This window comes from Anser brachyrhynchus (assembly GCF_964034855.1).
Source record: "Anser brachyrhynchus genome assembly, chromosome: 3".
Classification (NCBI taxonomy): Eukaryota; Metazoa; Chordata; class Aves; order Anseriformes; family Anatidae; genus Anser; species Anser brachyrhynchus.
In genome coordinates this window covers 79,069,269-79,082,219 of record NC_137696.1, presented here as the reverse complement: position 1 = coordinate 79,082,219, position 12,951 = coordinate 79,069,269, and the positions used below count along the sequence as shown (strand labels likewise).

The following is a 12,951-nucleotide window of genomic DNA, read 5'->3' as shown; positions in this document are numbered from 1 at the left end:
AGAGAGGTTTTACATGTCCAAACAGGAAAGAGCAAACTTAAAATTCCACCATGTCACTTTTCTTGGTCATGGAATTGGTGGAAAACCACATTTGGATCATGGTGCGATGTGTAGTTAGCATATACATGCAGGAAACCATTTTAAATACAGCTGATTTCAACTACTTATTATCTGCCACTTGTTAACACAACTGTAAGAACTCTCACTGTCCAAAACATAATTTAACCTTTAGCTTCTTTTTAAATGCTGTGGTTGCCTTAGTCTGCAAGTACCTGTGGACTGTCAGAGTTTGTTCTGCAGTTGTTTTTAGCTGCACTGATAAAGATTTCAGCCTTTCTACCATCTCTCATTTTTTGTCATTTTCTTTAATTCCTCTTCCACTGCCAACTTGCTGTATTTATTGAAATCCTTAACTTGCACAGCATTTTTTGAAGATGTACACAAAAGTCTATCTATGTTTCCTCCAATGTTCTCTGCCAAGAATTCTGGTTTATTCTGTGTAAGAACAGATGTGGTCTTGCACCACATTTGTATGGTGTACAGTCTATTTGAGTCTTGAGCACCTTGATTCTGTTTTAGTTCCACAGCCAGTGGGAAAGGTGTACAGAAACGGAAAGCAAAGTTACAGGCACGATTTACAGTCCTTTCTCTCTCAGTTAGTGTTACTTTGTGTGGTGCATTGGACAGCATGGTGATGGCTAAGTAGCACAAATATAGTGCAGTTTCATCGTCTATCTTGATGATGACATATTAATGGAATGAAAAGTTTTCTAAATACAAAAAAAAGAGGAACTTACTCTCTAACTGTGAAGATTATTCTCTGAGATAGAAAAATTTAAATGACTATGCACATGCATTTATGAGTGGGAGGGTGGGGAAAATGAGGAAAAGGCAGAAACACATACAGAACCCAATCCGGTCCCTCTTCAAAGAAATTACATAACCCCTTCCTTACTACCAAAACAAGAGACAAAACCAGTAACTTCTAAAGTCAAACCACTTTTCAAGAATATGGATTTCAGGAAAATATTTATGTACTGAATCTAACTGAACTAAGAGCATACTCATGGTCTGCATCCTTACTGAAGTAGCTGGCTTAGTTCAAAATAACCCCTGTGGAATGTATTGATAGGTTTGTCCAGCAAGCATGGTTGGAACGTCCTTTTTCTTGCATCTTACTAGAGTGCTCGTGCAATTTAGCTGTTATACATACCGGTCTTCTCTTATACACTAGGTATATGAAATGTAAAAGGTTGACAACCAAAAACACAGAATTCCAGATCATTATGTCCAAGGCACAACGGTAGAGTGTAGCCCAAATGATGAACAATGCACATCCTGCAAAAATTAAAAAAGAAAGTTAACTTTCACTGACCAATAAACACATTCTTACAAAGCCATCAAGATTTTGTCCACTGTGTGCAATTACACTCAGAAGAAATATATTCTTCAAGCTTTATTACACTTAGACTCTGTGGATCAGTGCATGCAAAGGCAGCAGAAGCTAATCACTGCAATGCTACCAACAGGCACTGGGAACAGGCTGACAGCCGACTGCAGTCCTGTTGCACAGGACTACAATACTGGAGCAACAAGAATTCAGGTCAGGACTGGGGAAAGCAGGAAGGTGCAGCCCATGATGGTCTGTTACTAAAATGCTGTAGAAATGGTAGCTCACAAAACTTGATTACTTGTATCGCGTCAATTAGACAAACAGCAGCATAGAAACAAATACTCGTTGTCCATATCAGTGACAATCATATCTAACTAGTGAGCAGTAGTTGCACAAAAACCTCCTGAAGTTATACATGGATATTTTGGAAAATTTAAAGGCAGCGTGTCACGACTGCATTTTGACAACTTCACAGCAGGAACCAGAATTCTCTTCAAAGAGAAAATTTCAAATGCTTCCTCTTTTTAGTTACTTTACTTTGAATAGTGACAACTGCTTTACAAGATAAATTATGCTGTATGATTAGGGATACTATTTTTAGCCTACAAAGACAGTACTTATCAGATGATAGGTTATGCATCAGTGAGTTCCTCTCAGATAAATGTGAACCAACTGGTCAAATTCAGCCACGTCTGATAAAGGTGGCTGTAGATGTCACAGATACGTTTTCCCTTTCCTCTTTTCTCCCTGAAGACAATGCTGAATACGAACTCAATATTCTGTCTGTGTCTGACAGGCAAGGCAGCACTTACATATGGATCAGAAAAATCAACATATGATCACTCTTGATCTGCTGCTAAATTAGACTAAGATGAATAGGAGGACACTAGACGTGGAGGTACTGAAGAGGAGTAAACACTGTGTGGTCATCAAAGCAAAAGACAGAGATTTGTAAGAACCAGACCTTCTGCTGCCCACAGAGTAAATTTGCTTCCAGATTCCACCTCAGTTTGACGAATTCTGATTCCCTATTTGCTCAAAACGCAAGAAGACCTACAGTCCAAAGTGGCATGCTCAGATTGTGCAATAGTCCCATTGTTTTTAAAATGAGAGCTACACAGACAAAAGGTTTTACAATACTGAGACCCTTGGTCATTACTGCAGTCTGTTTTGATAAATTATCCTATAATAGCTATAAAAAAGGCAAAATGAAAGGGTAAACTCAACCATCAAAGTTTTATCATAAAATTGATCCCTGCTATTACACAAAGAAACATTCTCATTCAGAAAATACTTAAGCATGCCCTGTGTTGTGAAACACCTGGGTTTATCTTTCTTACAGTGTAATTGTTTAGTCTCAAGCATGCCAAACTCAGCTTTTCCTTCGAAGCCAAATTTTGGTACTGTAAGATGCCTACAGTGGTGGAGGAAAGAAGACTGACTTCAAGAGAACTGACTTCATCCTATATTGACAGCTCGCATTTCTAAATTGGTAATGAAAATAACAGTAGTGCAACAACAGAAAATGCCACGTATTTGAACCCCCATTTAAAGAACACGTGTGCCTAAATCATGCTTTTCAAGGAAAACCTTACCTATTACAGAGGTACTAAGCCAGTGTACCAGCCAATGCATGGTCCCAGTATTTACCCTAAACCTAAAATTAAGTTTTTAAGGATCCAAGGACTTAACTATGATTTGGAATTCAATGAATTTTAAGCAGCCAGTGAGGTTTAACGTGAATGGGGTCCACTTGTTTTTAAATCAACATCTACATAGTTTTGAAGTTTTAAGTTGCATCTCTCGGAGATTTTAAGAGCCTAACACATAACCTTATTAGAAAACGTCTGCCTGGGTCAGAATGGACCCCCACTTACACCAAAAATGCCTTCAGCAAAGCACAGTGACCGTGAATACATGCTGGAATTTCCCTGTGATCTGAAGAGACCCAGGGATCCCCCTGTCATGTTCACTGTTTCTGCCACAGGCAGGTTGCAAATCTCCCGAACAAGTCACCTACCTATGGTGAGCAGGCCTCGCAGAAAAATCATATGAAAATTCAGAGTAGTTGGAATAACTAGTCCAACCGCAAAACAAATATTTGCCACATGGAAAACAAGATGATGAATCTCTTTCCAGTTTTCACATGCAGTCTCATTGAAAGGCACAAGGGTGGCGTTTTTTAGGTCTGGAATAAAACCTAGTGGAGTAACAGTGAGTGGGCTAATTGCTGTAGTGTTCATCTTGAAGACCCCTGCAAAGAGACAGAGAGAAGAAAAAAAAGACCACGAGTTAAACCAAAATGCATTAGACACAGGCATGGATTTTAAGTTTTTTTTTCTTTCTTTCTAGGACATATTTTTCATTATCATTCAGGCAAAAAATTTCAAATGTTTTAAGAGGACAAGCTAGACCTCGTTCAGTAATACTTTACTATCTCTTTTTCGCCTACATGTTAGGCTTGAAGAATTCTATATTTCAAAATTCGGACTGTATGCAAACAGCAAACAACAATGTTTGAACGCTAGCTACTATAACTTTGATTGCTCAGTAAAACATCCAGAGTATTCCTCCTAGTTCTACACAAATAGAAACCATATTTTGGTTTCCCACTTATTGAATGAGCCCTTGGTCTTAGGCAAAGTAAATAATTACGAGAATTTAACAATCTACGTAAGAACTGAAAGTAAAAAAAAAAAAAAAAGGCTTTTGTAGCGTAAGCCTCCTTTAGGACACACAAAGCTGTTCTTCTAAATAAGGAGTGGAAGGTCCTCAAGGAGGAACAATGCTGTCTGGTTGATTAAAAAAAAACAGCCACAAAAGCAAAAAGGAAACAAGCAAAAAACCACCACCCCCCAGCAAATCTCTTTTGAGAACGGTAAATAAATATTATTGTTTCTCCTCCCAGTTGATCAGATGCTACCAAGTCAGAAGCGGAGACAGCCAGAGTGCTAAGCTACGACAAAGTTGCGAGTCTTTCAGGGAAAGCACTTGGTCTACCTAGCGTAAGCAAGCTTGCAAGACCTCTGATTGTTTGTGGAAATCCTGGAGAAAATGAGACAGTTAAAAAACTCTGATTCCCAATCTGAAAATACACAGGCTTTGTTTTAATAGCAAGGATAAATACAGCGTATTTTCTTTTTGCACCAATTAAAATAAGATTTCTGCGGGCAAACATCTTCCCCAAACAAAGCAAAAAACGCCCTATTAAACTGCAAAGAGAAAGCGGAAGGATTCAAGACACTACCTTTAATATCTTAGAAGCCAGTCCCTGTAAGGAACTCGGTGTTACAAGTAGTCCAGGCGGTCTTCTGAACACAGACCAGTTTCCAGCTGGAATAATACCACCACCTCTAGATAGGCTGCTGGAAGCAAGAGGAAACCCTGCTTCCAGCAAAGTACGTGTGATCCCCTGCTGCTGCAGCAGGAGAGATGATACGGAGCTGTGCTTGATTCTCACTAACGAAACACATGCCTGTATCACTGAGCAAACAGACTCCGTAATATCTAACATGGTGGGATTTGCATTCAAATAAATTCTGAGAGACGGTGCCTGTCCCCACCTCGTGTGCTTGCTAACTGCCACGTAACTCAGCTGTTGAGCAGGCTTCCAGGACACGGTTAACGCAGCCCACGCTTCCTGCCGACTGGAACACACTCGGCATCTTTCTGACACTTGAGAGTGGTTGTGCTGCCTTAGCTCCATCCACTCCTTTTATTATTTCCCCCCAGCCGACTTGTGTACAGGGCTGATGCAAGCTGGACAATTTCTGAAATTAAACAGTCCTTTAAATCCCTTTTGAAAGCAGTGGGAAGAAAGAAATCAGGGAGGAAAACTCAACCTTCTTGCAACTCCTCTCAGAAGCCCAGAGCCTGTCACAGATAAGGCACGCTTCAGAGTACGCAGAGACATTTTGCAGGATCAAACACTAGCAAGGACATAGTGTACACGGTCCCTGGAACAAAATGGTTTTCAAAGAAAAATAATCTAATTTTTAACCAAAAAACCTTATTTCTCTTATTTCCTTTCTTAAGAGCTCATTTTCCTCCTTTGATTCCTACATTAGTCATTCGCAAAGGCATAAACAAATTTTACACCAAATTGCTACCCATACCCTGGATGCCCGAGCAAATTTGCAGTCTGGTTATTAAACACGCACCATCCACACCTGCTCCTACTCCTCTTCAGCTCCTGCACATGAAGTTTAGCAACGAGAGCTGCTCCGCTGTCGTACCCAAACCGTTCACGCAACCAGTGCGAGCGCGCACCAGGAGGAGCGCGCACGACTGCAATTTTCACGTGCTGATAAGCAGAAGGCAGCTGCTGCCTCTGGGCTACGACGTTTGTGCTCATCCTATACACGTCTCATGGCTGTGCTCCCGTCGCCCCCATTTTCAAAACAACATAACCTCCCTACAGCAGGATCGCCACTTCTTCTGCAGAAAGCTAGCAGTTGAGCTTCCACGTATACTCAGTCTTCCAGCTGCCCAGTAATCTGTCAGTGAACGTGCCCCCTAATACGCCCTCATTTGGTAACAGAATGGGTAAAGACAACCAAATTCACATACATATACACAGAACTGGCCACAACTCCATCGACTTGACTCAAGATCAAAATGGGCTGCAGCGAGGAATTTCAGCTGCATCTGATTACGAATCCACAAAGCTTTCCAGATGCTTGCTTTTTTCCCAGCCAAATTTTGTAGTGCGTGCACGAGAACAGAGGATACCTTACTCTTCTAAGACTTGGCCGTAAAGCGTCACACATTCGAAGACTGGAAACCCAGCCAGGCCTGCCAACTGTACGGCACGTGGCAATCACTCTTCTCCCAGTCCAGCCAACCCCATACTCCCCATAAACCACGGGTGCTGATCCTGCTGGCCAAGAACTGGCATAAGGAAAGGTGTTTCTCCAACACATATTGACCTATCATTTAACAGCTTTGACAACGTAGCATCTGTAGTTGCAACAACAGGATGGTTGGTACTTTCCAAAATCTGTGCCACCTGCTTAGATGCATAAATTATAACCTCGGACACTAAATCTGCACAAATCCATTTTTATAAGCTTTAACACCTTGAAGTCTTCATATGATTACATTTGATGTTAACTTACTACTCAGCAACATCGCAGCACCCCTGCCACACGGGAGAATGTCGGAAAGCTGCAGAACTTCGAGATGGTATTTTCAAGCTGGCAGAAATAGACTTATTCTATCTGCAGGACGACACGAGGACAGACTGTGACACTGGCTCTTACGGAGGAATTTCAATTAGTGAGCTTGTTTGAGAATCAACAAAAATCAGGCACGCACAGCTACACCCTAAAATGCTATCCACAGATAACACCAGGAAGTCAAATATCCAGAAGAAGTAGCTTTTAGATCCAATTCTTTAGCCTTAACTTCTACTGTTGTCAAGTAATATTAAATTATTAGCAAAAAATCTGCTGTTCAACAGATGAACCTCAGAGTACCAAAACTTCACATTGGAAATACAGAATCACACCTTTAAAACTTTCATGCAGCATTATTTCTGCTAAGAATACAGCGTAAGATTTTAAAGTGGCGTATGTATTAATATTGAAGTTAAGAATACAAACACAGTCAAATCATTTGGAAGAATAGTGGAAATATCATCAAGTGAAATGTAAGCTTGACGTACCATATGACAAATAATTAAAAGAATATTTTAAATACCTTGTAAATTTTCCTTCACATGGATTTTGATTTACTAAAGTAAGAGTTTGAAAATTCAGCTGACTGAAGACTCAAGCAATCTGGTTGTCCAGAAAAAAAAAAAAAAAAAGGAATATTGAAAACATGCAGTGACAGCGTAGTATTAAATCCACAGAAGTTAGTACAATTAGCAAGAAAGCCGATTAACTTCTTGTGTGTATGTACTCAATAGACAGGTAAGGTGTGTAAGACATTGTGCTTTTAGGTCTAAAAATCCAAATTCTCAGAACATAAATGAACACCTGAATTGAGTTTACTCTAGGATTTTCCTGTACTCAGGACATCTTTATACGAGACCAAACTTTTGAAAGCCATTCTCAAAAGTATTTAGTCCCCAGACCATCAGACACAGATGCCTTTGAAAAAGGGGGGCTTATGGATACGTGCACAACATTCACAAATTGTAAACCTAACAGAAAAGTTTTAAGCACTGTGTTGCACTACGAGAGCAGGCTTGCCAAGCTGACACGGGACAGCATAGAGCATCCAGCTCTCATCGTCACTCACTTTCTTGAGAATATTTGTGTCCCACAGCTTTACTGCTCAGCATTATTCAAGTCAGCTTCTTAGAGCTTTCTGCAAGTATGCTTGGACACATTTGCAGTCATTGCAAGCTCATTTACGTAGATGGGCTTTGTGAGTCTAAAGAAATAGCCAAGCTCAACAATTTTTTTATACCTGCAGCTCTTTAACTACTTTTCTATGGTCTCATAGCACAAAACTGCATAGAGTCTCAACAATCAATAACAATTTCTTTGCCTTTGTGAGCTGAAGACAACTATTACTGCTAGCACAATTAAGTTAATTACAGTTTAAGTTACCACTTTCCTTTTTATAATGAAGTAGGAGTGAACGGGAAAGTGGTATAGGAAAAGATGTATTTCAATACGCTCTTTGGGGCGAGTTCATTTCTATTAAATGTGTCAGCGATGACAAAAATTTGTTAGCCTCACTCTACACAAAATTTAGCGGTCTTTTCATCCCGCTTAGTCAACAAAAATATCCATCCGGTGACAACCACTCTTACGTGGGCTCCGGGCAGTAACATCGGGGACGTACGATGGAGCTGGAAACGCGTTGGCTGCGTTTGCTCTCACCCTGTTCTGACTGCGCCGCACAGGGACGCGCACAAAGACCCCGCCGAGGGGTGCAACCGCAGCTGTCGCCCTGCAGCCCTGCTTTCTATACCCGTGCCTACGAAGCGTTGCTTCAACCCACAGCATCCAAACCAGCATTAATAATAATAATAATAATAATAATAATAATAATAATAATAATAATAATAAATCAAGCAACCCGTCCCTTTCGCCCCAAAAAGGGACATCTCCAGGACGGTGGCCCCAGCGCACATGCCAGCACACCAGCAAAGCTCGGCAGCGCTCAGTGAGCCCCAAATGGGGCTGCACGGACTGACCGGACTGTGATGGAAGAATAATAATATATATTAAAAAATATATATATAAAATATATTTGTTTTGTTTTTCATTTATAAGCACTACGGGGGGGGCGGGTTAAGTCAATTTCAGTACTAACAAGCCACCGAGCGACCCGACCCGCGGGGGGACAGGCTGTGCCCAGGGCAGGCGGGCGAGGAGCCTCTCCCGACCCCGACCCCGACCCCGGACCCGATCCCGGTGCCCGGTGCCCGGCCCCTTACCTGTCCCCGGGCCCCCTGCCGGGCGCCCTCGGCAAAGTCTCCCCGCCGCTTCGGGACGGTTCGGGACGGGCCAGACGGGACGGACGGAGCGGGGTCGCTCCCCGCAGCCCCCGGCGGCAGGCGCCGTCCCGGCCGGTCCCGTCCCGTCCCCCGGCCCCGCGGCGGCCCCGTCCCGGCGCTGTGACTAAAATAGGCAGCGGCCGCCGGCGGGCTGCGGGCGGCGCCAGGCGCGGGGCCGGCACCGAGCGGCCGCAGCGCGCAGGCGCCTCCCGGCGGCCCCGGGGGGCTGCGGGGTCCCCCCGCTGAGGGGCTCCCGGCTCCGGCCCCGGGGTCCCGCCGCGGGGGGCGCTGAGGGACGCGGCGGCAGCGAGCGGCGCCCGGCTCCGCCGCCCGCAGCGGCAGGGAGGAAGGCGGCGAGGTGCCGCCGCTGGCTGTGGGGCCGGCCCGCGGCTCCGGCGGCGCGCCTGGCTGTGGGGCGGTTAAAATTAGCAGCGCCCGGTTCCCCCCGACACGCGCGGCCGGCGGCGATTCCCCTACATGGCGAGCCCGGGGCGAGCTTGGCACCTGCCGCGGCCGCCGTGTCGCCGGCGGGTGTCCCAGGCACCGAGGCGTGCCGCAGGCACCAAGGCAGGGCACGGCGCGCTCTGTCGACGGACAGACAGACAGACAGACGGCGTGTCCGTCCTCCTGCACCGCCGCTGTGGCGGGGCGAGGTCTTCGTTTTCAGGGTGCTGGCCATGGGCATCCCAGCCCGTCCCCACGGGGACCTGACGAAGTGACCAAGATGAGGGTCTTCACTGTCTTCCGATGAGCAAGCAGCAAAGTTACTGTCTACACACACACACACCCCAACCCGAGGCCCGGTACGCTCTGCCTGTGCCGTGCTCGTAACTATTTCATCTGGAACAACGCACCTGGATCTTTCCACTGAGGTGTGCCACGTTAACAGGGTTTTTGTGAAGCCTGCTGCCCGGTGTAAGACCTGGTTTTCCAAAATACGAGTTTGTTACAAAGGACTGTCTTTGGGACCGCGCTTCCTTGGGACTGGCCATTCTTAGCGATATGTATTCGCTGTTTCCTGAGATATGCAGAGAAAGTGAGCTGGAAAAAGGACAGGAAGAGCAGCTCGGGAGAGCGTGGCCACAGGAACGGTCACAAGAGATAGCATCGAGCGCGTGTTGGAGACCGATGGTACTCGGCTACGCTGGCTGGAACGTGGCCGAGCAGCTCCCAAAACAGCCCCGAGCAGCCTGTCAGAGAGCTGCCCTACAAAGCTAGACCGACGTGTAAGCATTTTCTGTCACGTTACTGGGTGATACGCGTTGGAGAAGCACAGCTTGCTGCGCTGGTTGTGCCTTTTATAGAGACTTCAGGCTTCTCTCACTTCTTGACAGGGTTTTGGGGGGTAACGGTGATGAACAGTGTCTGTTCAGGGATATCTATATAGTGGATCTCTATATGGGTATGTGTATAGTTACATACAGATCTCTATATGAGTGTCTGTACGGTTACAGAGATAATGTAGATAACATTCTTTGAGTAGAATGAGTTCTTCCAAGTTTATTCTCAAGCCAAGGTCTCACGTGCCATAGGAGAATGTGCTTTAAATCTCTTCAGCGGTCAACTGTTAAACCACTGTGAAGGCATAAAGAGTTGTTTTAACCTCCCGTCTATGTCAATAAATCACAGCTTCATCAAAGTCTGCAAATATAAATTAACCTGACAGAGGCCAGACATAAAAGCTATGTGCTCCACATGTATGAGGGGTTGACTTCCCACAGCCAGATTGATTTTTAGATGTGTGTTGGATTGATGCATTGTGTTAGTAGAGACAGGTCTAAGCGTTGGCATTACAGCTGTTCAGTGATGCAGACTTTCCTTCTGTTGTGTTTCTCTCTTTTGCTGTTAAAGTCTTGATAGCTTATGTACTTTCTCCGGTTTAGTTATCTTCCACAGTAATGGCCCACAGCAGACAATGTCACACGGGGGGTTGCAAGTTACCCTCTTTTGTGCCTTATCTCCATTGCTCTGCTTTGTGATCTGCGACAGTGTAAGTGAACCTTGGGGCTCGGCTGTTTCTTATGCATTGTAAGGAGACCAAAATGTGCTTATACACAGGGCAGCGCAGCTCGGCAGAGGTCCTGCGTGAGGCCAGGAGCAGAGGTGGGAGACGAAATTCCCACTCCTGTGCCTCGGCTCAGTGCAGCGAGGTTTTTTACTACGCAGACCGTTGAGTAGCAGCTTCTGAGATCGCAAGTGCTCTGCCTCTTCTGAATGAGCGCCTCCGATTCCACAGCCTTTTTTAGGCAAAGTTTTTTCACTAAAGAGAACAAATGCTTTGTATACCTAGCTGCTGTAGTTCTGGATCCCAGATGTGCCAAGCTGACACAGCTATTTTGAGACAATGGCAAGATCTATGAAACGTTTCCATTTATAGTTTCAGGAAGCGTCCGCAGCATCTGCAAACTCGAAGATGTCTGCTCTAAACTAATCTTTTAAATCACAGAGTCACAGAAGGGCTGAGGTGGGCAGGGACCTCTGGAGGCCATCTGGTCCAGCCCCCCCGCTCAAGCAGGGACACCCAGAGCTGCTTGCCCAGGACCATGTGGTGGCTGTTGCGAATCTCCAAGGGGGAAACCCCACAGCCTCTGTGGGCAACCTGTGCCTGTGCTCCATCACCGCACAGCACAGAAGGGCTGCCTGGTGTTTACATGGAAAAAATTCCCTCTACAGACCATGCAGGGGGGCTCACTCAGGAAATAATTAATCTTGTATGTGTATGTTTGACAACCGTCTGAAGGGGGGTGAAATACACTGGCCGTGTGTGGTGGCTGGAGGAAGCCTAGATGTGTAGTTCAGAACTACCGCATTTCAGTGAGACAAATCCCATTACACATGCTGAAATTATGTGCCATGTGACTGAAATATTGCACACGTTTTCACAGAAAAATTATTGATTTGGGTTTTCTCTGAAAGCATCCTTGAGAATTACATTTTATTACAGGGAAGTTTATATTGAAGGGGTTTTGAATGATAAATACTCTCTCAACTCTTCAATATTCTGGAGGGCTTCTTATATAATATGTAGGAGGAGCATACGCATTCTGGCGCATCTTTACCCCATCCCCTCTGACAGTCACTTTCTGATGCATCCCAACGTAGTCTGGCCGTGTTTCCCATGGCACGTCTGCAGGGAGGCTGTCTCCTCCTTCCACAACAAGGGCTTTCTTTCTGTGAGCCTTGGGCTTTCAAGTGTCTGACTGACAGTACAGTAATTGGTTGTGCAAACTTATCAGCCGGGAGCCAAGTGTCTTCTAAAACAATCTGCCAAAGTATCGAAGTTTTAGCAGATGCACAGGTTGTCATCGATGTTTATCCAAAGGGTACATGGTCATGAGGTACAAGGGCAGAGTGAAACTGTTTGCTCTTGACGTTATCCAAACTATGCACTGTAAACAATTTATTCAGTCACGTTTAGCAGTTATCTCTGTTCCTCAATTATGTGTGATGCTGACAGTTTAAGTTGTATTTAAGTTGCTCAGGGAACAATTTCTGTGAATATAGACAAGCCTACGGTCTGCTCAGAAGTGCATTTTCTCAGCCTGATGATTGCAGAGCCTGCTATGCTACGCTTTGGCTGCCTGAATCACACGACGACCAAAAAAATAAAAGGAGACCTGCTATAAAAACTTATCATGTATCACGGTGCACCTGTCGCTGCTAAGGCAGCGGGGAAGGGCGGGGGGTCCGTCCCGAAGGGGTCTGCCTGGTTCTGGAAATAGAGGGATACTGGGAATACTGGGAGTGCTGGGTCCAAGCACGTCGCGTGTCCGGGAGGCAAGCTGCTGCTGCTCTTTACCACGAGGCATCCATGAAGCAATGCAGCAGTGCCTGAGCCGGGCACCCAGTCCTCAGGGCCGTGACAATGCAGAGATGTCTCTGCAAATCCTCAGGTACATCCGTCTTTGCCACAGATCACAGCGGAGGTGTGTGGGAGTGTGTTATCCTGTCTGGCTGCCCGGATAAACCAAAGGAATTGCAAACGCTGGCGGGGCATAACTGTGCGCATGCTTTTTGGTGTTGGCACAATTGCAATTAATGTTTTGTTGCAATATTAGTCCTTTTTAGCTGTGCCAGTGGCTGGTTTTGAGAAATGAAGGCT

The 12,951-nt window shown here is 45.2% G+C and overlaps 1 protein-coding gene across 5 annotated transcripts in view; it reads right to left on the bottom strand.

Moving 5' to 3' along the window:
* POPDC1 (popeye domain cAMP effector 1) overlaps nt 1-9,230 on the bottom strand; it is a 31,127-nt gene extending 21,897 nt beyond the window's left edge. For 2 of the 5 annotated variants that reach the window (XM_080585413.1, XM_080585414.1), the window contains exons 1-3: nt 8,790-9,033; nt 3,414-3,647; nt 1,214-1,338 (exon numbers count right to left, since the gene is read on the bottom strand). In XM_080585413.1, coding sequence (XP_080441539.1) covers nt 1,214-1,338; nt 3,414-3,636 — 348 coding nt within the window. In that variant the 5' untranslated portion in view covers nt 3,637-3,647; nt 8,790-9,033. Of the gene's footprint in view, nt 1-1,213; nt 1,339-3,413; nt 3,648-4,640; nt 5,086-7,093; nt 7,174-8,789; nt 9,037-9,176 lie in introns of those variants that run through there. The other 3 variants (XM_080585410.1, XM_080585411.1, XM_080585412.1) reach the window with 3 other exon arrangements.
* Nucleotides 9,231-12,951: the final 3,721 nt, after the last annotated feature.